We start from the raw sequence: 24,205 nt of genomic DNA on the forward strand, positions 1-24,205 counted from the left end.
CAAACTTTCCCTCTTTGAAATATGAAGATGTTGTTTCACCATTGTCAGTCTGCTGTCTATTGTGGTTGAAGTACACACAATTGGAAAGCAGTAAATAAAAACAGCTAAGGTAACAATAATGCCATACGCCCACTACTCCCTGTTACTGAGCTACTCAACAAAGTTGGGTAAAAAAGAAAAAGTGCTGCTTCTTTCAACAAAGTAGGCCCCATCAGTCCATCAGCAATGGGAACCAACAACACAACAATGATCTGGACCAGGCATCCTCCAACAGTTAAAGAAGATATCTGGAACTAACAACATGGGAAAGAGCAGCCATTCAAGATAGCAAACGAGAGATGTTCCAGACTTTGAAGCGTATGTCTTGTGGCTTGTCAGCCTGTTTCTTTTGCCAACCTTAGTTTGCTGCCGTGTCACGGCTAATGAGTCAATGTTGTGTCTACAACTTAAACTCCCACCCATCTGTAAGATGGTTGCTCACTGCTCATACATGGTAGAACTCAACTCCGGAGTGTAACAGCTGCAGGAGATACTGTGAGAGTGTTATGGAAATAGGAAAATAAAAGTGTTGCAGTGTTGTGCCATGGCAATCGTTCATTGAAGCGATGCGTGAATGCAATAACAAACGCTAAAATCAGCACCCATTATGTGACTTTACATTGAGGTTTCCCTTTTCAAGACTGACAAAAGTAAATTCTATATTTTAAAAAAATGCTTTCCTCTTTCTGATCTCCACAAACAATTATATCCATGCCAACAAATAGATAGCTAGTTTAAGCACTACACATTTGGATATATTTTTGATACAAAGGGCTCGTGTGAGGTTTTGGCAGAGGTCAGAAGTAGCATATGACTGGAGTGATTTTTTATTTATTTATTTCACCTTTATTTAACCAGGTAGGCCAGTTGAGAACAAGTTCTCATTTACAACTGCGACCTGGCCAAGATAAAGCAAAGCAGTGCGATAAAAACAACAACAACACAGAGTTACACATGGGATAAACAAAAACATACAGTCAATAACACAATAGAAAATCTATATACAGTGTGTGCAAATGTAGTAAGTTATGGAGGTAAGGCAATAAATAGGCCATAGTACAAAATAATTACAATTTAGTATTAACACTGGAGTGATAGATGTGCAGAAGATGATGTGCAAATAGAGATACTGGGGTGCAAATGAGCAAAATAAATAACAATATGGGGATGAGGTAGTTGGGTGGGCTAATTACAGATGGGCTGTGTACAGGTGCAGTGATCGGTAAGCTGCTCTGACAACTGATGCTTAAAGTTAGTGAGGGAGATAGGAGTCTCCAGCTTCAAAGATTTTTGAAGTTCGTTCCAGTCATTCGCAGCAGAGAACTGGAAGGAGTGGCGGCCAAAGGAGGTGTTGGCTTTGGGGATGACCAGTGAGATATACCTGCTGGAGCGCATACTATGGGTGGGTATTGCTATGGTGACCAATGAGCTAAGATAAGGCAGGAATTTGCCTAGCAGTGATTTATAGATGACCTGGAGCCAGTGGGTTTGGCGACGAATATGTAGTAAGGACCAGCCCACGAGAGCGTACAGGTCACAATGATGGGTAGTATATGGGGCTTTGGTGACAAAACGGATGGCACTGTGATAGACTACATCCAATTTGCTGAGTAGAGTGTTGGAAGCTATTTTGTAAATGACATCGCAGAAGTCAAGGATTGGTAGGATAGTCCGTTTTACGAGGGCATGAGTGAAGGAGGCTTTGTTGTGAAATAGGAAGCCGATTCTAGATTTAACTTTGGATTGGAGATGCTTAATGTAAGTCTGGAAGGAGAGTTTACGGTCTAACCAGACACCTAGGTATTTGTAGTTGTCCACAAATTCTAAGTCAGACCCGCCGAGAGTAGTGATTCTAGTCGGGCGGGCGGGTGCAAGCAGCGATTTAAGAGCATGCATTTAGTTTTACTCGTGTTTAAGAGTAGTTAGAGGCTAAGGAAGGAGTGTTGTATGGCATTGAAGCTCGTTTGGAGGTTTGTTAACACAGTGTGCAATGAAGGGCCAGATGTATACAAAATGGTGTTGTCTGCGCACAGGTGGATCTGAGAGTTACCAGCAGCAAGAGCGACATCATTGATATACACAGAGAATAGAGTCGGCCCGAGAATTGAACCCTGTGGCACCCCCATAGAGACGGCCAGAGGTCCAGACAACAGGCCCTCCGATTTGACACATTGAACTCTATCTGAGAAGTAGTTGGTGAACCAGGCGAGGCAGTCATTTGAGAAACCAAGGCTATTTAGTCTGCCAATAAGAATGTGGTGATTGACAGAGTCGAAAGCCTTGGCCAGGTCGATGAAGACGGGTGCACAGTACTGTCTTTTATCGATCGTTGTTATAATATTGTTTAGGACCTTGAGCGTGGCTGAGGTGCAACCATGACCAGCTCAGAAACCAGATTGCATAGCGGAGAAGGTATGGTGGGTTTCGAAATGGTCGGTGATCTGTTTGTTAACTTGGCTTTCAAATACTTTCGAAAGGAAGGGCAGGATGGACATAGGTCTGTAACAGTTTGGATCTAGAGTGTCACCCCCCGCATCAGTTTTTTAAAAATCTCTGGTGATCTCAGATGATACGAAAGAGAGTTTGAACAGGCTAGTAATAGGGGTTGCTACAATTTTGGCGGCTAATTTTAGAAAGAAAGGGTCCAGGTTGCCTAGCCCAGCTGATTTATAGGGGTCCAGATTTTGCAGCTCTTTCAGAACATCAGCTATATGAATTTGGGTGAAGGAGAAGCGGGGGGGGGGGGGGGTCATGGGCAAGTTGCAGCGGAGGGTGGCCAGGTGGAAAGCATGGCCAGCCGTAGCAAAATGCTTATTGAAATTCTCGACTATTGTAGATTTATCAGTGGTGACAGTTTCCTAGCCTCAGTGCATTGGGCAGCTGGAAGGAGGTGCTCTTATTCTCCATGGACTTTACAGTGTCCCAAAACTTTTATGAGTTAGTGCCACAGGATGCACATTTCTGTTTGAAAAAGCTAGCCTTTGCTTTCCTAACTGATTGTGTATATTGGTTCCTGACATCCCTGAAAAGTTACATATAGCGGTGGCTGTTCGGTGCTAATGCAGTACGCCACAGGATGTTTTTGTGCTGGTCAAGGGCAGTCAAGTCTGGGGTGAACCAGGGGCTATATATGCTCTTAGTTCTGAATTTTTTGAATGGCAATGCTTATTTAAGATGGAGAGGAAAGCACTTTCAAAGAACAACCAGGCATCCTCTCCTGACGGAATGAGGTCAATATCCATCCAGGATACCAGGGCCAGGTCAATTAGAAAGGCCTGCTCGCTGAAGTGTTTTAGGGAGCGTTTGACAGTGATGAGGGGTGGTTGTTTGACCGCGGACCCATTACGGACGCAGGCAAGTGGAGGTGTATTTAGAGGGTAAATTAGTCCGTTTGTGAGGGTGCCCATGTTTACGGATTTAGAATTGTACCTGGTAGGTTCCTTGATAATTTGTGTGAGATTGAGGGCATCTAGTTTAGATTGTAGGACGGCCGGGGTGTTAAGCATATCCCAGTTTAGGTCACCAAGCAGTATGAACTCTGAGGATAGATGGGGGGCAATCAATTCACATATGGTGTCCAGGGCACAGCTGGGGGCTGAGGGGGGTCTGTAGCAAGCGGCAACAGTGATAGACTTATTTCTGGAAAGGTGGATTTTAGAATTAGAAGCTCAAACTGTTTGGGCACAGACCTGGATAGTATGATAGAGCTATGCAGGCTATCTCTACAGTAGATTGCAATTCCACCCCCTTTGGCAGTTCTATCTAGATGGAAAATGTTGTAGTTGGGGATGGAAATTTCAGAGTTTTTGGTGGCCTTCCTAAGCCAGGATTCAGAGACTGCTAGAACATCAGGGTTGGCGGAGTGTGCTAACGCAGTGAATAACTCAAACTTAGGGAGGAGGCTTCTTATGTTAACATGAAAGAAACCAAGGCTTTTACGGTTACAGAAGTCAACAAATGATAGCGCCTGGGGAGTAGGAGTGATACTGGGGGCTACAGGGCCTAGGTTAACCTCTACATCACCAGAGGAACAGAGGAGGAGTAGAATAAGGATACGGATAAAGGCTTTAAGAACTGGTCTTCTAGTCCGTTGGGTACAGAGAATAAAAGGGGCAGATTTCCGGGCGTTGTAGAATAGATTCAGGGCATTATGTACAGACAAGGATATGGAAGGATATGAGCACAGTGGAGGTAAACCTAAGCGTTGGGAAACGATGAAAGAGATAGCATCACTGGAGGCACCGATTGAGCCAGTCTCCGCGTGTATGGGGAGTGGGACAAAGGAGCTATCTGAGGCAGGTTGAGCGGGACTAGGGGCTCTACAGTGAAATTGTATAACAAGAACTAACCGAAACAGCAATAGGCAAGGCATATTGACATGGGAGAGAGGCAAAAAGCAATCACAGGTGTTATTCGAGAGAGCTAAGACAACAACTGGTAATGGCGACGAAAGTTTGGGCTGAGGCTAAAAAGATAAACAGGACCGAAAAAACAGGATGGGGTACCATGTAAAGGAACGGTCCAGCAGGCATCAGCTGTGTAGCTGAGTGATCATAAGGTCCAGTGAACAGCAATAGGTGAGTCCGGGAGCAGTTCGATGGCTGCTACGGCACAGGCGAGCAGGAGGCACGGCTGTTGATTGCGTGTACTAGCGGGCCGGGAATAGCAGATGGATCTTTGTGGTCGTCGCAACGGGAAGCCTGTTGAAACGTCATCAGACGATTACGTCGGCAGACCAGTCGCGATGGATCGGTGGGGCTCCGTGTCGACACTAGGAGGTCCCGTCCGGTTGACAGAGAGGTAGATAGCCGGGAGATGGGCCTGGCTCGAGGCTAGCTCAAGGCTAACTGGTGCTTGCTTCGGGTCAGTGGTGATTAGCCAACAACAACATCCATTCGGTTGCAGCTAGCTAGTTGCAATGATCCGGTGTTAAGGTCCAGTGATTCAGTGATTCCGGCAGAAAATCTGATATGTTCTGGGTCGATAGCGCGCTGTGCAGACTGGCTGACAATTGTCCAGGCTAGAGCTGGCTGGTAGGTAGTGCAGGCCCCGGACAATAGTGAAAACCGCTAACGGTGGTTAATAGCAAGTAGCTCGTTTCAGCTAGAGGTTCTAGATAAAAAGGTATAAGAAATAATAGAATCCGTTCCACATTGGATGAGGCAGGTTGCAGGAAAGTATATTTAGTTGAAGGATGAAAAGTGAGATTGAAAAATACAGTGGGGAAAAAAAGTATTTAGTAAGCCACCAACTGTGCAAGTTCTCCCACTTAAAAAGATGAGAGAGGCCTGTAATTTTCATCATAGGTACACGTCACCTATGACAGACAAAATGAGAAGAAAAAAATCCAGAAAATCACATTGTAGGATTTTTTATGAATTTATTTGCTAACTATGGTGGAAAATAAGTATTTGGTCAATAACAAAAGTTTCTCAATACTTTGTTATATACCCTTTGTTGGCAATGACACAGGTCAAACGTTTTCTGTAAGTCTTCACAAGGTTTTTACACACTGTTGCTGGTATTTTGGCCCATTCCTCCATGCAGATCTCCTCTAGAGCAGTGATGTTTTGGGGCTGTCGCTGGGCAACACAGACTTTCAACTCCCTCCAAAGATTTTCTATGGGGTTGAGATCTGGAGACTGGCTAGGCCACTCCAGGACCTTGAAATGCTTCTTACGAAGCCACTCCTTCGTTGCCCGGGCGGTGTGTTTGGGATCATTGTCATGCTGAAAGACCCAGCCACGTTTCATCTTCAATGCCCTTGCTGATGGAAGGAGATTTTCACTCAAAATCTCACGATACATGGCCCCATTCATTCTTTCCTTTACACGGATCAGTCGTCCTGGTCCCTTTGCAGAAAAACAGCCCCAAAGCATGATGTTTCCACGCCCATGCTTCACAGTAGGTATGGTGTTCTTTGGATGCAACTCAACATTCTTTGTCCTCCAAACACGACGAGTTGAGTTTTTACCAAAAAGTTATATTTTGGTTTCATCTGACCATATGACATTCTCCCAATCCTCTTCTGGATCATCCAAATGCACTCTAGCAAACTTCAGACGGGCCTGGACATGTACTGGCTTAAGCAAGGGGACACGTCTGGCACTGCAGGATTTGAGTCCCTGGCGGCGTAGTGTGTTACTGATGGTAGGCTTTGTTACTTTGGTCCCAGCTCTCTGCAGGTCATTCACTAGGTCCCCCCGTGTGGTTCTGGGATTTTTGCTCACCATTTTTGTGATCATTTTGACCCCACGGGGTGAGTTCTTGCGTGGAGCCCCAGATCGAGGGAGATTATCAGTGGTCTTGTATGTCTTCCATTTCCTAATAATTGCTCCCACAGTTGATTTCTTCAAACCAAGCTGCTTACCTATTGTAGATTCAGTCTTCCCAGCCTGGTGCAGGTCTACAATTTTGTTTCTGGTGTCCTTTGACAGCTCTTTGGTCTTGGCCATAGTGGAGTTTGGAGTGTGACTGTTTGAGGTTGTGGACAGGTGTCTTTTATACTGATAACAAGTTCAAACAGGTGCCATTAATACAGGTAACGAGTGGAGGACAGAGGAGCCTCTTAAAGAAGAAGTTACAGGTCTGTGAGAGCCAGAAATCTTGCTTGTTTGTAGGTGACCAAATACTTATGTTTCACCATAATTTGCAAATAAATTCATTAAAAATCCTACAATGTGATTTTCTTGAAAAAAAAATCTCAATTTGTCTGTCATAGTTGACGTGTACCTATGATAAAAATTACAGGCCTCTCTCATCTTTTTAAGTGGGAGAACTTGCACAATTGGTGGCTGACTAAATACTTTTTTTCCCCACTGTATATACGAATCCCAAATCCCAAATCTGCTCTTTCACGATGTAGCCGTGGCAGCTGAACTGAACTGGCTCCAGCTGAGAGCCTAGGGGAACACCTCGGGGGCTCCTCCTGTGTCTCGTGCCCCCTCAGGTGGGAGTGGTATTCTGGGAAGTAAAGTCCAGCTGAGAGCCCATAGGGAAAACTCCAGTAGGATAACTCAAGTGCCCTTAGAAGGGCTATAGTATCACACTCCTCAAAGATTGGCATCTTGAGATCCCCTAGCTAGCCTAAACTGTACTTTTATCAGCCTGGGTACAGCTCTCACTCCCTTAACACGCCTGACCTGCCCATGGTGGTAATGGGAAATTAAATTGATGCAACTGCGCTCGGACTGAAATGTACACTACAAGTCAAAAGTTTGGACACGCCTACTCATTCAAGGGTTTTTCTTTGTTTTTACTATTTTTTACATTGTAGAATAATAGTGAAGATATCAAAACTATGAAATAACACATATGGAATCATGTCATAACCAAAAAAGTGTTAAACAAATCAAAATATATTTTATTTTTGAGATTCTACAAATAGCCACCCTTTGCCTTGATGACAGCTTTGCACACTCTTGGCACTCTCAACCAGCTTCATGAGGTAGTCACCTGGATTGCATTTCAATTAACAGGTGTGCCTTCTTAAAAGTTAATTTGTGGAATTTCTTTCCTTCTTAATACATTTGAGCTAATAGGTTGTGTTGTGACAAGGTAGGGGGGGGTATACAGAAGATAGCCCTATTTGGTAAAAGACCAAGTCCATATTATGGCAAGAACAGCTCAAATAGCAAAGAGAAACGACAGTCCATCATTCCTTTAAGACATGAAGGTCAGTCAATACGGAACATTTCAAGAACTTTGAAAGTTTCTTCAAGTGCAGTCGAATAAACCATCAAGTGCTATGATGAAACTAGCTCTCATGAGGACCGCCACATGCATGGAAGACCCAGAGTTACCACTGCTGCAGAGGATAAGTTCATTACAGTTACCAGCCTCAGAAATTGCAGCCTAAATAAATGTTTCACGGAGTTCAAGTAACAGACACATCTCAACATCAACTGTTCAGAGGAAATTGTGTGAGTTCAAACAGGTGCAGTTAATACAGGTAGTGAGTGGAGAACAGGAGGGCTTCTTAAAGAAAAACTAACAGGTCTGTGAGAGCCAAAATTCTTACTGGTTGGTAGGTGATCAAATACTTATGTCATGCAATAAAATGCAAATTAATTACTTAAAAATCATAAAATGTGATTTTCTGGATTTTTGTTTTAGATTCCGTCTCTCACAGTTGAAGTGTACCTATGATACAAATTACAGACCTCTACATGCTTTGTAAGTAGGAAAACCTGCTAAATCGGCAGTGTATTAAATACTTGTTCTCCCCACTGTATGCTCCTCAATCGAACGCTGCTTGCACCCGCCCGCCCGACTAGAATCACTACTCTCGGTGGGTTTGACTTAGAATATGTGTACTTCTCCAAATTCCTAGGTGTCTGGTTAGACCGTAAACTCTCCTTCCAGACTCACATTAAGCATCTCCAATCCAAAGTTAAATCTAGAATCGGCTTCCTATTTCGCAACAAAGCCTCCTTCACTCATGCTGTTAAACATGCCCTCGTAAAACTGACTATCCTACCAATCCTTGACTTCGGCGATGTCATTTACAAAATAGCTTCCAACACTCTACTCAGCAAATTGGATGTATTCTATCACAGTGCCATCCGTTTTGTCACCAAAGCCCCATATACTACCCACCATTGTGACCTGTACGCTCTCGTTGGCTACATATTCGTCGCCAAACCCACTGGCTCCAGGTCATCTATAAATCACTTCTAGGCAAATCCCATCTTATCTTAGCTCATTGGTCACCATAGCAACACCCACCCGTAGTATGCGTTCCAGCAGGTATATCTCACTGGTCATCCCCAAAGCCAACAACTCCTTTGGCCGCCATTCCTTCCAGTTCTCTGCTGCAAATGACTGGAACGAACTGCAAAAATCTCTGAAGCTGGAGACTCTTATCTCCCTCACTAACTTTAAGCATCAGTTGTCAGAGCATCTTACCGACCACTACACCTGTACACAGCCCATCTGTAATTAGCCCACCCAACTACCTCATCCCCATATTGTTATTTACATTGTTATTTATTTTGCTCATTTGCACCCCAGTATTTCTATTTGCACATCATCTTCTGCACATCTATCACTCCATATGTAACTCTGTGTTGTTGTTGTTGTTTTTATCGCACTGCTTTGCTTTATCTTGGCCAGGTCGCAGTTGTAAATGAGAACTTGTTCTCAACTGGCTTACCTGGTTAAATAAATATGGCTACTTCTGTATCACACTGTCCTCATGAAAATACTTCATGTAAGTGTGTTTGGATAAAAAACTAATATAAGAGTGTTCTACATATAGCAAAGAGTTAAGACTTGACCTAAGGATGTTTGTTTTTAAGTGGCTGCTTTATATTTTGGAGATTTTCTGGGATTATTCATTTTTCTTTGGAGCTGGGACTAAATTGTAAATCATTCACCTGTAATATTCTAGCAAAGCTTCCCACAAGGCCTTTACGGGGGAGTAACATGCATCCGCTTTAATCCATTACTCTTATACATTTAAGTTGATGAAAGTTATTATCAATAATGCACTGGCTAGATTTGTTGAATAAAAATGCACTAAACTACATAAAAATATCTTTATAATCTCCCCTTGGCCAAAGGGTCAGGAGGTAATTTTTTATACTCAAGTATGTACTTTCTAAACCTTTTCCTGATAAGTCAAACACAATCAAGGCGACAGAAGTCAAAGTGAAAGAGTTCCATTTGCTTATATCAAAGATCAGTGGTGCTTTTGAAGAAAATCACAGAGAACGTTTTTGGAATTAGCAGCACAGAATGAGCCCCATCGCTGCACACATCTAAAGCACTTTTAGAGTTACAGAGTGAGAGAGCATTTGATGGTTCCTTGCCCCTGCTATCCATCTCTGGGCGTGCTTGTGGGGCTGCTGAGGCTGCTTAGGCTAGTGCCAGGGGTAATTTGGATACAGCCTGTTGTATTTGCGCAGTCCCACTCCGTTTCAGCAGCAGACTATTTAACTAAGTGTGATTTGTTTTAAAACAGCCTGTAAAAGGACACTGACGGAGACATCGCTCCCAACGCTCCCACCGAAGGCACATTCAGTTCATTCGTCTCAACACTGTTGTTTGTTTAATTTGTTTAATTTATGTGTTTGTTACTTTCATCCGGAGCTGTACTTAATCATGGGTATTCTTTAAAAAGTTGCATACATTTCTAATGTAGCAATTAGCAAGCGAAACGAGGCTCCAATTAATCTTAATGGGAAATATCAGCCATTACAGGAGAGTATTAATGAGCCCTTTCCGCTATGTTTGTTGTTTGCTTAGTTTTGTTTTTTTGTTGGAAATTAGTGAATCTTTAATTAACCGGTTTAAGCACTGCTGTATGAAAATGTCTTACTGGGGGTCAGGATAGCATCAAACCCCAGCCACTGCAACAATGTTTATACAGTTGTTTACAGGCTGCTTCTTGCAATCACACATTCACACACATCTGACTCGGACCACTGAATCCATCTGCCTTCGATTGGGGTCACACGCTCACACACACACACACAAACACACACACACACACACACACACACACAGACAGACAGACAAACCACACACACACAAACAAACATCTGACTCCACTTACTCTATTAGGGGAGTCAATCTGATTTTACAGACACTAAACAGCCCGCGACACGGTTAGCCCTTGTAGCTGGGACCGCAGATAGTCCCGGGCTTGTGGCTGATTAAATCCCTGCTGTTTGTTGCTGGTTCCATCTGCCCTGTGAGCTGTGCTGGCTGGAATTGTGTGGAGTACCAGCGTTAACCTAAGTTGGTACCATCATGCCACCCAAAGCTAAAGAAGGTGGGAGGTATGGAGAAGATAGTGTTTTAACGATCATATAAGTGTGATCTTTTAAATATTTTTAATATCTACAAACAAGTGTTACAGCAACAGGAAAATAGCTTCAAGAGCTTTGTCAAAAATACTGGTGGACTCAACTAACAAAACAATGGACATTCTGACCAGAGAGGTCCAGGACCATAAGAACAGTCTGCAGTTCTCCCAGGCAGTGGATGTCCTGAAAGAGACTTGCAGCGAGATGACATCAGCCCTGTCTGTCAATCATTATTACAAATGACTGGGAAACAGAGAGGGGGGACTAGAGGGTCTAGAGGGACAATCCAGGAGGAATAACATTGTTGTGGATGGCATACCAGAGTCTCCCCATGAGACCTGGACGGAGTCTGAGGAGAAAGTGAGAAAAAAGATCACTGCAAAGCTGGCGATTGATCATTGGAAGATTGAGAAGGAGTGCGCCCACAGGTCTGGAAAACCTGCAACCAGCCCAGGTGACAGACCCAGGCCAAAAGTGGTCAAGTTCCTAAGGTTAAAGGAAAAGATGGCTGTTCTGGAGAGAGAGCCAATCATTTGAGAGGAATCAACATCTTCCTCAACAAGGACTTCTCTGAAGCTGTGTGCCAGAGGCGGAAATAACTTATCGCAGCTATGAAAGCTGACAGAGAGTGTGGGGACAATGCTTACAGTGAGGGAAAAAAGTATTTGATCCCCTGCTGATTTTGTACGTTTGCCCACTGACAAAGAAATGATCAGTCTATAATTTTAATGCTATGTTTATTTGAACAGTGAGAGACAAAATAACAACAAAAAAATCACGCGGCCAAGGCAACAAATGAGTGGCTCAAGAAGAAGCACATTAAGGTCCTGGAGTGGCCTAGCCAGTCTCCAGACCTTAATCCCATAGAAAATCTGTGAAGGGAGCTGAAGGTTCGAGTTGCCAAACGCCAGCCTCGAAACCTTAATGACTTGGATAATATCTGCAAAGAGGAGTGGGACAAAATCCCTCCTGAGATGTGTGCAAACCTGGTGGCCAACTACAAGAAACGTCTGACCTCTGTGATTGCCAACAAGGGTTTTGCCACCAAGTACTAAGTCATGTTTTGCAGAGGGGTCAAATACTTATTTCCCTCATTAAAATGCAAATCAATTTATAACATTTTTTACATGCGTTTTTCTGGATTTTTTGGTTGTTATTCTGTCTCTCACTGTTCAAATAAACCTACCATTAAAATTATAGACTGATCATTTCTTTGTCAGTGGGCAAACGTACAAAATCAGCATGGGATCAAATACTTTTTTCCCTCACTGTACATAGACATGGAACTACTGGTCACTTTAATAATGGAACACTAGTCACTTTAACAATGTTTACATACTGCTTTACTCATTTCATATGTATATACTATATTCTATTCTACTGTATTTTAGTCAATGCCACTCCGACATTGCTCATCCTAATATTTATATATTTCTTAATTCCATTATTTTACTTTAGATTTGTGTGTATAGTTGTGAATTGTTAAACACTACTGCACTGTTGGAGCTAGGAATGCAAGCATTTCACTACACCTGCAACAACTTCTGCTAAATATGTGTATGTGACCAATAAAATTAGATTAGATTTAGATTTTGACTCACTTGTACGATGTCCATATTAGGACAGCCTCAGTCTCGGCAGGACACCATACTCTGGCATTGGTTTATAGACTAACCCTCTGTTCTCTCCCATGTAGACCTGCCCCTGGTCAACCTATCTGTGGAGCCCCAGCCCATACTGGAGGGCAACCTGGTGAAGTTCCACTGCTCTGCCAAAGCTAACCCGCCCGTCATCCACTACAGGTGAGATAGTACATCTGCCCATACAGACACACACACACACACACACACACACACACACACACACACACACACACACACACACACACACACACACAGCATTACATCTATTTTTCTCTCTGATTTAAATCTTTGGTTTATGCGGGCACCTACTGCATTATGTTGGCACAGAGGGGGCAAAGAGCGAACCACAACACGTAAGGGTTTCCTGTTTTTTGTGCCTGCCAGTGGGTGAGGAGGTCCGGGAGAACATGCTGGTGCAGGTCAGGCAGGTGAGGGAACACTGTCAGAGAAGATGTCTGGTGGAGAGAGAGAGAGAGAGGTGGCTGGTTCAGTAATCTCTTTAACCTTTTGACATGTACGAGCAAATGGGTGTGATCATTCTATAGTGGTCGCTGCAGCATAAGCTCAAACTGGTGTGATTAGAACACTTCATTCGAACGTCTAGTGATGATGGACGCATCAGTCAGCGTTTGAGCTCGACACACTGTTTTTTCACTGAAACATTTTGCACAAACAGTCTTTACAACTGTATGTCCTCACTGTGAGCAGTTTGTTTTTGGATACAGATGTTCAGACATTCACAGAAGTAGCAACAGCCATAACACCATTCTCATCCTAATCAGAAAATGTAGGCTACTAGCACTGACTGAGGAAAGTGTGAGCTAACACAAGTGTTCATTTTGGCTAACTCCCAGCTGACAGACACTCTAATATGAATTAGCTATTAGCAATTATTATTTACAATTTTTCACATCACGGGAGAGCTCACCAATGATGGAAATAATTGAGTAAAACACTTTATAAAAGTCTAAAGTAATCCGACAGTGGCTAGAGTTTGTGTGGTCCGCCATGTTTGTTTTTTCCTCGTCAACCAAAAATAAGACGAGGTGACAAGATGAGTTGGGTCTTTCTGCAGTATGCATGTTGAAGGGGTTGTGTCGTCTAACATCATTAACTTCCCATCATTCACTTCAGGAAGTTTACCTGAAAGACGAGTGAAACATCCCTTCACCTCAATTCGTTATAACATCTTTGGTCTGACAGACATTTACGTGACATACAGAATGCATTGAAGATGTCAACAACATGGCTCCACACATTACTGGCAATTAGCTTAGCATTAGCTTATCATAATCAGTACAACCTTCAAAAAGTATATTACACACATCATTTGTTTCCATTACAATCTATGCAAGATGCGGAATGCAGGACTTGAAAACGTGAATAAAAGAGTAAATAACTTATTAACACACAAACCATTTTCTGATAGTGATTTATTGATACAAGTGGTGCATGCTTGCAACCAATCACATCAACCCTGATACTCACTCGGAGCCATTCAGTGTTGTTGTTAATGTACAGTGAGGGAAAAAAGTATTTGATCCAGCTGATTTTGTACGTTTGCCCACTGACAAAAACATGATCAATCTATAATTTTAATGGTAGGTTTATTTGAACAGTGGGAGACAGAATATCAACAAAAAAATCCAGAAAAACGCATGTCAAAAATTGTATGAATTGATTTGCATTTTAATGAGGGAAATAAGTATTTGACCCCTCTGCAAAACATGACTTAGTACTTGGTGGCAAAACCCTGGTTGGCAATCACAGAGGTCAGACGTTTCTTGTAGATGGCCACCAGGTTTGCACACATCTCAGGAGGGATTTTGTCCCACTCCTCTTTGCAGATCGTCTCCAAGTCATTAAGGTTTCGAGGCTGACGTTTGGCAACTCGAACCTTCAGCTCCCTCCACAGATTTTCTATGGGATTAAGGTCTGGAGACTGGCTAGGCCACTCCAGGACCTTAATGTGCTTCTTCTTGAGCCACTACTTTGTTGCCTTGGCCGTGTGTTTTGGGTCATTATCATGCTGGAATACCCATCCACGACTCATTATCAATGCCCTGGCTGAGGGAAGGAGGTTCTCACCCAAGATTTGACGGTACATGGCCCCGTCCATCGTCCCTTTGATGCGGTGAAGTTGTCCTGTCCCCTTAGCAGAAAAACACCCCCAAAGCATAATGTTTCCACCTCCATGTTTGACGGTGGGGATGGTGTTCTTGGGGTCATAGGCAGCATTCGTCCTCCTCCAAACACGGCGAGTTGAGTTGATGCCAAAGAGCTCGATTTTGGTCTCATCTGACCACAACACTTTCATCCAGTTCTCCTCTGAATCATTCAGATGTTCATTGGCAAACTTCAGACGGCCCTGTATATGTGCTTTCTTGAGCAGGGGGACCTTGTGGGCGCTGCAGGATTTCAGTCCTTCACTGCGTAGTGTGTTACCAATTGTTTTCTTAGTGACTATGGTCCCAGCTGCCTTGAGATCATTGACAAGATCCTCCTGTGTAATTCTGGGCTGATTCCTCACCGTTCTCATGATCATTGCAACTCCACGAGGTGAGATCTTGTATGGAGCCCCGGGCCGAGGGAGATTGACAGTTATTTTGTGTTTCTTCCATTTGCGAATAATCGCACCAAATGTTGTCACCTTCTCACCAAGCTGCTTGGCGATGGTCTTGTAGCCCATTCCAGCCTTGTGTAGGTCTACAATCTTGTCCCTGACATCCTTGGAGAGCTCTTTGGTCTTGGCCATGGTGGAGAGTTTGGAATCTGATTGATTGATTGCTTCTGTGGACAGGTGTCTTTTATACAGGTAACAAGCTGAGATTAGGAGCACTCCCTTTAAGAGTGTGCTCCAAATCTCAGCTCGTTACCTGTATAAAAGACACCTGGGAGCCAGAAATCTTTCTGATTGAGAGGGGGTCAAATACTATTTCCCTCATTAAAATGCTAATCAATTTATAACATTTTTGACATGCGTTTTTCTGGATGTTTTTGTTGTTATTCTGTCTCTCACTGTTCAAATAAACCCACCATTAAAATTATAGACTTTCTTTGTCAGTGGGCAAACATACAAAAATCAGCAGGGGATCAAATAATTTTTTCCCTCACTGTATATAGCTAGTGGGCTAAGCTGTAGCTTTAGCAATTCTTTCAAAAGGAGACTACTCACAAATGTTGAATTTTTGTTTATTCTGACAATGAGTCTGAGTATTAAAATGAGGAATCAGATTCTGACATTTACAGTGAAGAGCTGCCTCCCTACCTTGTGGCCATTGAGGACCCTGGATATGAGGACCAATTGCCCACTGATAAAGTCCCAGATCTCTCTGAAGATGCTGGGTGTGATGGAGCAGACCAACAGTGGGTGAAGTACAGGAGGTCTGTGGTAGCTGGAAGGCCGCCAGCCATTTCACCCCTCCTGGCCCTGGTGTTGGCTTTGATGTGAGTCCCAATCTGGAGTGCAAAGCCCCTTGCCATCTCCCTCTGAGTCAGAGTGCTTTAAGCTGTTTCTGACAGAGGTGCAGGTGGGAGACAGTGGAGGAGATCAATCGTTAGGCCTTGGAGCTACAGGAGAAGAGAGATCCAGGATTGAGGGGAAAGCTTGCTAAATGGATGAAAACCACAATTAGTGAAATGTATACCTTCCTGGTAACAGTCCTTCTCATGGGAATAGTGAAGTAGAACTCTGTAAGGGAATACTGGAGCACGGATCCTATGTTTGCAACTCCCTTTGCCACTCTCTTTTCCCAAGACTGCTTGCTAGTTCTGCTGCGATGCCTGAATTTCATAAAAAATTCTACTGCCAACCTAAACAAAATAAGAAATGTTGTTACCAGCCTGACATCAGCATTTGGATGGGTCTTTGTGCCATACAAGGACCTACAGTGGATATAAAAAGTCTACACACCTGTCAAAGGCGTCAGTGAATTGCGGTGGGTGAAGTCAAACGCAGGACACAGAGCTGATCCAAAAACGTACTTTACTTGAAAGTAAACTGAGAACAAACAATCTCCACACAGGGAGGAAATAACCCGCACACTAACGACTGCCGATCACAAATACAATCACACACAACACACAGTGTAAGACAGAGGGTTAAATAGGGAAGACAATACAACATAATGGGAAACAGGTGTACACAATCAAGGCAGAACAAGTCGAACACAGAAACATAGATCGGTAGCAGCTAGTACTCCGGTGACGACGAACGCCGGAGCCTGCCCGAGCAAGGAGGAGGGGCAGCCTCGGCTGAATCCGTGACAGTACCCCCCCCCCTTGACGCACGGCCCCAGCCGTGCACCGACCCCGGCCTCGTGGACGGCCAGGAGGACGCGGAGCAGGGTGAGTCGGATGACTCTGGTGGAAATCCCTCAACATGGAGGGATCTAGGATGTCCCTCCTAGGGACCCAGCACCATTCCTCCGGACCGTACCCCTCCCACTCCACGAGATACTGCAGACCCCCCATCCGACGCCTCGAATCCAAGATGGAACTGACTGAGTACGCCGGAGCCCCCTCGATGTCCAGTGCGGGCGGAGGAACCTCTCGTACCTCAGACTCCTGGAGTGGACCAGCTACTACCGGCCTGAGGAGAGACACATGGAACAAGGGGTTAATACGGTAATTAATAGGAAGTTGTAACCTATAACAAAACTTGTTCAATCTCCTCAGGACTTTAAATGGCCCCACAAACCGCCGACCCAGCTTCCGGCAGGGCAGGCGAAGGGGCAGGTTTCGGGTCGAGAGCCAGACCCGATCTCCCGGTGCATACACCGGAGCCTCACTGTGGTGGCGATCGGAGCTCGCCTTCTGTCGCCTGATAGCCCGCTGCAGGTGTACATTCGCAGCGTTCCAGGTCTCTTCCGAGCGCCAAAACCACTCGTCCACCGCAGGAGCTTCGATCTGGCTCTGATGCCAAGGTGCCAGGACCGGCTGATAACCTAACATACACTGAAAAGGCGTAAGGTTAGTTGAGGAGTGGCAAAGTGAGTTTTGGGCTATCTCTGCCCAGGGGATATATCCCGACCACTCCCCCTGCTGGTCCTGGCAATAGGACCTCAGAAACCTACCCACATCCTGTTTCACTCTCTCCACCTGCCCATTACTCTCGGGGTGAAAACCTGAGGTATGGCTAATCGAGACCCCCAGACGTTCCATGAACGCCCTCCAGACTCTAGAGGTGAACTGGGGACCCCGATCTGACACTATATCATCAGGTACCCCGTAGTGTCGGAAGACGTGTGTAAACAGGGCATCAGCAGTTTGTAGGGCTGTAGGGAGAACTGGCATAGGAATGAGACGGCAGGCCTTCGAAAACCGATTCACAACAACCAAGATCGTAGTGTTCCCCTGTGAGGGGGGAAGGTCCGTGACAAAGTCCACCGATAGATGAGACCACGGCCGTTGTGGAATGGGTAGGGGTTGTAATTTCCCTCTGGGCAGGTGTCTAGGTGCCTTACACTGGGCGCACACCGAGCAGGAGGAAACATAAACCCTCACATCCTTGGCTAAAGTGGGCCACCAGTACTTCCCACTAAGACAGTGCACTGTCCGACCGATACCAGGATGATCAGAGGAGGGTGACATGTGAGTCCAATAGATCAATCAATCACAAACCTCGAGCGGCACGTACATCCGACCCTCCGGACACTGTGGGGGAGTAGGCTCGGTACGTAACGCCCGCTCGATGTCCGCATCAACCTCCCACACCACCGGTGCCACCAGACACGACGCCGGGAGAATGGGAGTGGGCTCAATGGACCTCTCCTCTGTGTCATATAGTCGGGACAGGGCATCTGCCTTAGCGTTCTGGGAACCTGGTCTGTAAGTGAGCGTAAACACAAATCGAGTGAAAAACATAGCCCATCTTGCCTGACGAGGGTTCAACCTCCTCGCCGCCCGGATGTACTCCAGGTTACGGTGGTCAGTCAAAATGAGAAAAGGGTGTTTAGCCCCCTCAAGCCAATGCCTCCACACCTTCAGGGCTTGAACCACAGCTAACAGTTCCCTGTCCCCCACATCATAATTGCGCTCCGCCGGACTGAGCTTCTTAGAATAGAAAGCACAGGGGCGGAGTTTTGGTGGCGTACCCGAGCGCTGAGACAGTACAGCACCGATCCCTGCCTCGGACGCATCCACCTCAACTTGGAATGCCAAGGAAGGATCCGGATGAGCCAGCACCGGAGCCGAAGTAAACAGGTCCTTCAGATGCCTAAAAGCCCTGTCCGCCTCAGCCGACCACTGCAGACGCACCGGCCCTCCCTTTAGCAAGGAGGTAATGGGAGCCGCTACCTGCCCAAAGCCCCGGATAAACCTCCGGTAGTAATTGGCAAAACCCAAGAACCGCTGCACCTCCTTCACCGTGGTTGGAGTCTGCCAATTACGCACGGCCGAAACGCGGTCAATCTCCATCTCCACAATTGACGCGGACAAGCGGTGTCCCAGGAAGGAGATGGACTCTTGGAAGAACAGACATTTCTCCGCCTTCACATACAGGTCATGCTCCAACAGTCTACCAAGCACCCGACGAACCAGGGACACATGCTCGGCTCGTGTAGCGGAGTATATTAGAATGTCATCGATATACACCACTATACCCTGTCCATGCAGGTCCCGGAAAATCTCATACACGAACGATTGGAAGACTGAAGGAGCATTCATCAGACCGTATGGCATGACGAGGTACTCATAGTGCCCCGAGGTGGTACTAAATGCTGTCTTCCACTCATCTCCCTCCCGAATACGCACCAGGTTGTACGCGCTCCTGAGATCCAATTTTGTGAAGAAGCGCGCCCTGTGCAATGTCTCCGTCATACTAGCAATCAGAGGTAGTGGATAGCTGTATTTTATTGTGATCTGATTTAGTCCATGGTAGTCAATGCACGGGCGTAAACCACCATCCTTCTTCTTCACAAAAAATACATTTGATGACACAGGGGAAGTGAACGGCCGTATGTATCCCTGTCTCAGAGATTCGGTGACATATGTCTCCATAGCCGCCGTCTTCTCCTGAAAAAGAGGATACACGTCACTCCGGGGAAGCGCAGCGCCTACCTGGAGGTTTCCCCCTGTCGATGGGGTGGTAATTGAGTTGCCTTCTTTTTACAGAAGGCGAGAGCCAAATCGGCATATTCAGGCGGAATGTGCATGGTGGGAACTTGGTTCGGACTTTCCACCGTCGTTGCCCCTACGGAAACACCTACACACCTCCCCAAGCACTGATCAGACCATCCCTTGAGAGCCCTGTGTTGCCATGAAATAGTGGGGTCATGAGAAGCTAACCAGGGAAGCCCCAACACCATGGGAAACGCAGGAGAATCAATCAGATACAAACTAATTATCTCCTCATGCCCCTCCTGCGTTTTCATCCTGAGAGGCGCTGTGACTTCCCTAATCAACCCTGACCCTAAAGGGCGGCTATCTAGGGCATGGATAGGGAAGGGCAAATCGACTGGCACAATAGGAATCCCTAACTTATGGGTAAACTGACGATCGATAAAGTTCCCAGCTGCGCCTGAATCTACTAGCGCCTTATGCTGGGACTGAGGAGAAAACTCGGGAAACACAACATTCATACACATATGCGCAACAGGGAGCTCTGGGTGAGTTGGGTGCCTACTCACCTGGAATGGCTCATTAGTGCGCTGCCTACTGCCTCGACTCCTAGGAGACCCTCCCCAGCACCGACCAGCAGTGTGTCCTCTGCGGCCACAGTTGGTGCAGGGGATGGCCCCTCTCCTGGTCTCCCTCATGGCAGCACCTCCGAGCTCCATAGGGGTAGGCTCGGAAGTGCTGGGGGATGGAATGGACGGCCCCGGATCCGGACGTCCGCGGGTAGCCAACAGGTATCCAGTCGAATCGACATGTCCACCAGTTGGTCCAGGCTTAGGTTGGTGTCCCTGCAGGCCAATTCCCGACGCACGTCCTCCCTCAAGCTACATCGGTAGTGGTCGATGAGGGCCCTCTCATTCCGTCCCGCGTTGGCAGCCAGAGTCCGAAAGTCCAGTGCGAATTTCTGCGCGCTCCTCTTTCCCTGTCTGAGGTTGAATAGACGCTCACCCGCCGCTTTTCCCTCTGGTGGATGATTGAATACCGCCCTAAAGCTGCGGGTGAACTCCGCATAGCTGACAGTAGCGGCGTCTATTCCCCCCCACTCGCCGTTGGCCCACTCCAGCGCTTTACCGGACAGACAGGAGATGAGGGCGGACACGCTCTCGTATCCCGAGGGGACCGGGTGGATGGTTGCCAGGTAGAGTTCTACCTGGAGCAGAAAACCCTGACACCTGGCAGCTGTGCCGTCATAAGCCCTCTGGAGCGAGAGCCGAATCCCACTGGACCCCGGAGGTGAAGCGATGGGTATCGATGATGGTGGTGGTGTAATCGGAGGAGGTATAGGAAGACCTCCTCTCTTCCATCGCTCCATTGTGTTCACCACATGTTCCATGGCGGTGCCGAGAGCCTGGATCATGGCCGCTTGTTGTTGTACGCGTTCTTCCATTGATCCGGCTGGCACCGCTGCTCCTGCTGACTCCATGTCGTAGGTGTGTGATTCTGTCAAAGGCGTCAGTGAATTGCGGTGGGCGAAGTCAAACGCAGGACACAGAGCTGATCCGAAAACGTACTTTACTTGAAAGTAAACTGAATACAAACAATCTCCACACAGGGAGGAAATAACCCGCACACTAACGACTGCCGATCACGAATACAATCACACACAACACACAGCGTAAGACAGAGGGTTAAATAGGGAAGACAATACAACATAATGGGAAACAGGTGTACACAATCAAGACAGAACAAGTCGAACACAGAAACATAGATTGGTAGCAGCTAGTACTCCGGTGACGACGAACGCCGAAGCCTGCCCGAGCAAGGAGGAGGGGCAGCCTCGGCTGAATCCGTGACAACACCCCTGTTAAAATGCCAGGTTTTTGTGATGTAAAAGAATGAGACAAAGATAAATCATGTCAGAACTTTTTCCACTGTTAATGTGACCTATAATGTGAACAATTCAATTGAAAAACAAACAAATCCTCGTGGGGGAAAAATGAAAAATAAAAACCTTACAATAACCTGGTTGCATAAGTGTGCACACCCTCTTATAACTGGGGATGTGGCTGTGTTCAGAATTAACCAATCACATTCATACTCATGTTAAATAGAAGTCATTACACACCTGCCATCATTTAAGGTGATTCTGATTAAGCACAAATAAAGTTCAGCTGTTCTAGTAGGATTTTCCTGACATTTTCTTAGTTCCATGATGTTATGGAAGTGTAGGCTGGCGTTCCGTCAATACATTCCCTCTAACAGGCACAGGTTTGGAGAACAAGTTCTTTGTTGTGTGTGATGTATAAACAGGATTTGTCAAGGACATTATAGTCTACACAGGGTCCAACACTGACATCCAACATTCGTGATAATGACCATTCTGGCTCCTCATCTCGGGAAGGGCCACACTTTGTAAGTGGACAGTTGGCTTAGCAGTCCCACACTCTTCCAGCATCTGCTCTCTACTCCTCTGGTTGTGTCCCAAATGGCACCCTATTTCCTATTTAATGCACTACTTATGACCAAGGCCCACAAGGAAACCCATAGGGCTCTGGTCAAAAGTAGAGCACTAAAACAGGGAATAGGGTGCAATTTCTATCCCATCTGGACAAGAGGAATACCTATGTAAGAATAGGTGTAGAATGCTGTTCATTGACTATAGCTCAGCATTCAACACCATAGTAACCTCCAAGCTCATCATTAAGCTTGAGGCCTTGGGTCTGAACCTTGCCCTGTGCAACTGGGTCCTGGACTTCCTGACGGGCCACCCCCAGGTGGAAACACCTCCACTTCGCTGATCCTCAACACTGAGGCCCCACAAGGGTGCATGCTCAGCCCCCTCCTGTACTCCCTGTTCACCCATGACTGTGTGGCCAAACACGCCTCCAACTCAATCATCAAGTTTGCAGACGACACAACAGTAGTAGGCTTGATTACCAACAATGACGAGACCTCCTACAGGGAGGAGGTGAGGGCTCTGGGAGTGTGGTGCCAGGAAAATAACCTCTCACTCAACGTCAACGAAACAAAGGAGATGATCGTGGACTTCAGGAAACATCGACGGGACCGCAGTGGAGAAGATGGAAAGCTTCAAGTTCCTTGGCGTACACATCACTGACAAACTGAAATGGTCCACCCACGCAAACAGTGTGGTGAAGAAGGTGCAACAGAGCCTCTTCTACCTCAGGAGGCTAAAGAAATGTGGCTTGGCACCTAAAACCCTCACAAACTTTTACAGATGCACAATTGAGAGCATGCTATCGGGCTGTGTCACCGCCTGGTACGGCAACTGCACCGCCCGCAACCGCAGGGCTCTCCAGAGGGTGGTGCGGTCTGCCGGACGCATTACCGGGGGCAAACTACCCGCCCTCCAGGACACCTACAGCACATGATGTCACAGGAAGGCCAAAAAGATAATCAAGGTTTCATCACCTGGCTCTTAGGAAACTAGCTCTGCGGTATTTAGTTTTTTTATGTATTATTTTTTAAATTATTAGCTCAGAAAGTGTTTTGTATCATTACATACAGCCGGGAAAAACTATTGGATATCAGAGCGGCGGTAACTCACCAGCATTACGACCAGGAATACGACTTTCCCGAAGCAGATCATTTGTTTGCTCTCCCCAGGGCAATTGAACTGATTCCAGCAGCTGACCCAAAACATCGCCGGCGGAGGAGAGGCACTCGGAGCGGCCTGCTGGTTCGACTTAGGAGGCGAGCACACCACCCACTGCTTCCAAGTACACTATTCGCTAATGTTCAATCTCTGGTTAACAAGGTCGACGTCCTCCGGGCAAGGATTTCTTTCCAAAGAGACATCACGGCCTATAACATAATTTGTTTCACGGAAACATGGCTCTCTGGGGATATTCTGTCAAAATCGGTCCGCCAGATGGGTTCTCAGTTCATCGCGCAGACAATAATAAATATCTCTCCGTGAAGCAGAAGGGCGGAGGTGTGTGTTTCATGATTAACGACTCATGGTGTAATTGTAGTAACATACAGGTCCTTTTGTTCACCCGACCTAGAATACCTCACAATGAAATGCAGACCGTATTATCTCCCAAGAGAAGGTGGAAAGCTTCAAGTTCCTTGGCGTACACATCGCTGACAAACTGAAAATGGCCTCAGGAGGCTGAAGAAATTTGACTTGGCACCTAAAACCCTCACATTTTACAGATGCACAATTGAGAGCATCCTGTCGGGCTGTATCACAGCCTGGTACGGCAGCTGCATCGCCCGCAACCGCAGGACGCAACCGCAGGACGCAACCGCAGGACGCAACCGCAGGACGCAACCGCAGGACGCAACCGCAGGACTCTCCAGAGGGTGGTGCGGTCTGCCGAACGCATTACCGGGGGCAAACTACCCGCCCTCCAAGACACCTACAGCACTCGATGTCACAGGAAGGCCAAAAAGATCATCAAGGACGTCAACCACCCGAGCCACTGCCTGTTCACCCCGCTATCATCCAGAAGGCAAGGTCAGTACAGGTGCATCAAAGCTGGGACCGAGATAATGAAAAACAGCTTCTATCTCAAGGCCATCAGACTGTTAAATAGCCATCACTAGCACATTAGAGGCTGCTGCTGCCTATTGAAATCACTGGCCACTTTAAGAAATGGAACACTAGTCACTTTAATAATGTTTACATAT

At 46.2% G+C, this 24,205-nt stretch overlaps 1 protein-coding gene across 1 annotated transcript in view; it reads left to right on the forward strand.

Annotated features, from left to right (window-relative positions):
- LOC311136373 (kin of IRRE-like protein 3) overlaps positions 1–24,205 on the forward strand; it is a gene marked incomplete at its 5' end in the record, with an annotated part of 346,657 nt that overhangs the window by 269,267 nt on the left and 53,185 nt on the right. Inside the window, one exon of the mRNA XM_084170475.1 lies at positions 12,547–12,652. Within this exon, the coding sequence (XP_084026601.1) occupies positions 12,547–12,652 (106 nt within the window). The remainder of the gene's footprint in view (positions 1–12,546; positions 12,653–24,205) is intronic.

This window comes from Coregonus lavaretus, assembly GCF_964263955.1.
Source record: "Coregonus lavaretus genome assembly, chromosome: 10".
Classification (NCBI taxonomy): domain Eukaryota; kingdom Metazoa; phylum Chordata; class Actinopteri; order Salmoniformes; family Salmonidae; genus Coregonus; species Coregonus lavaretus.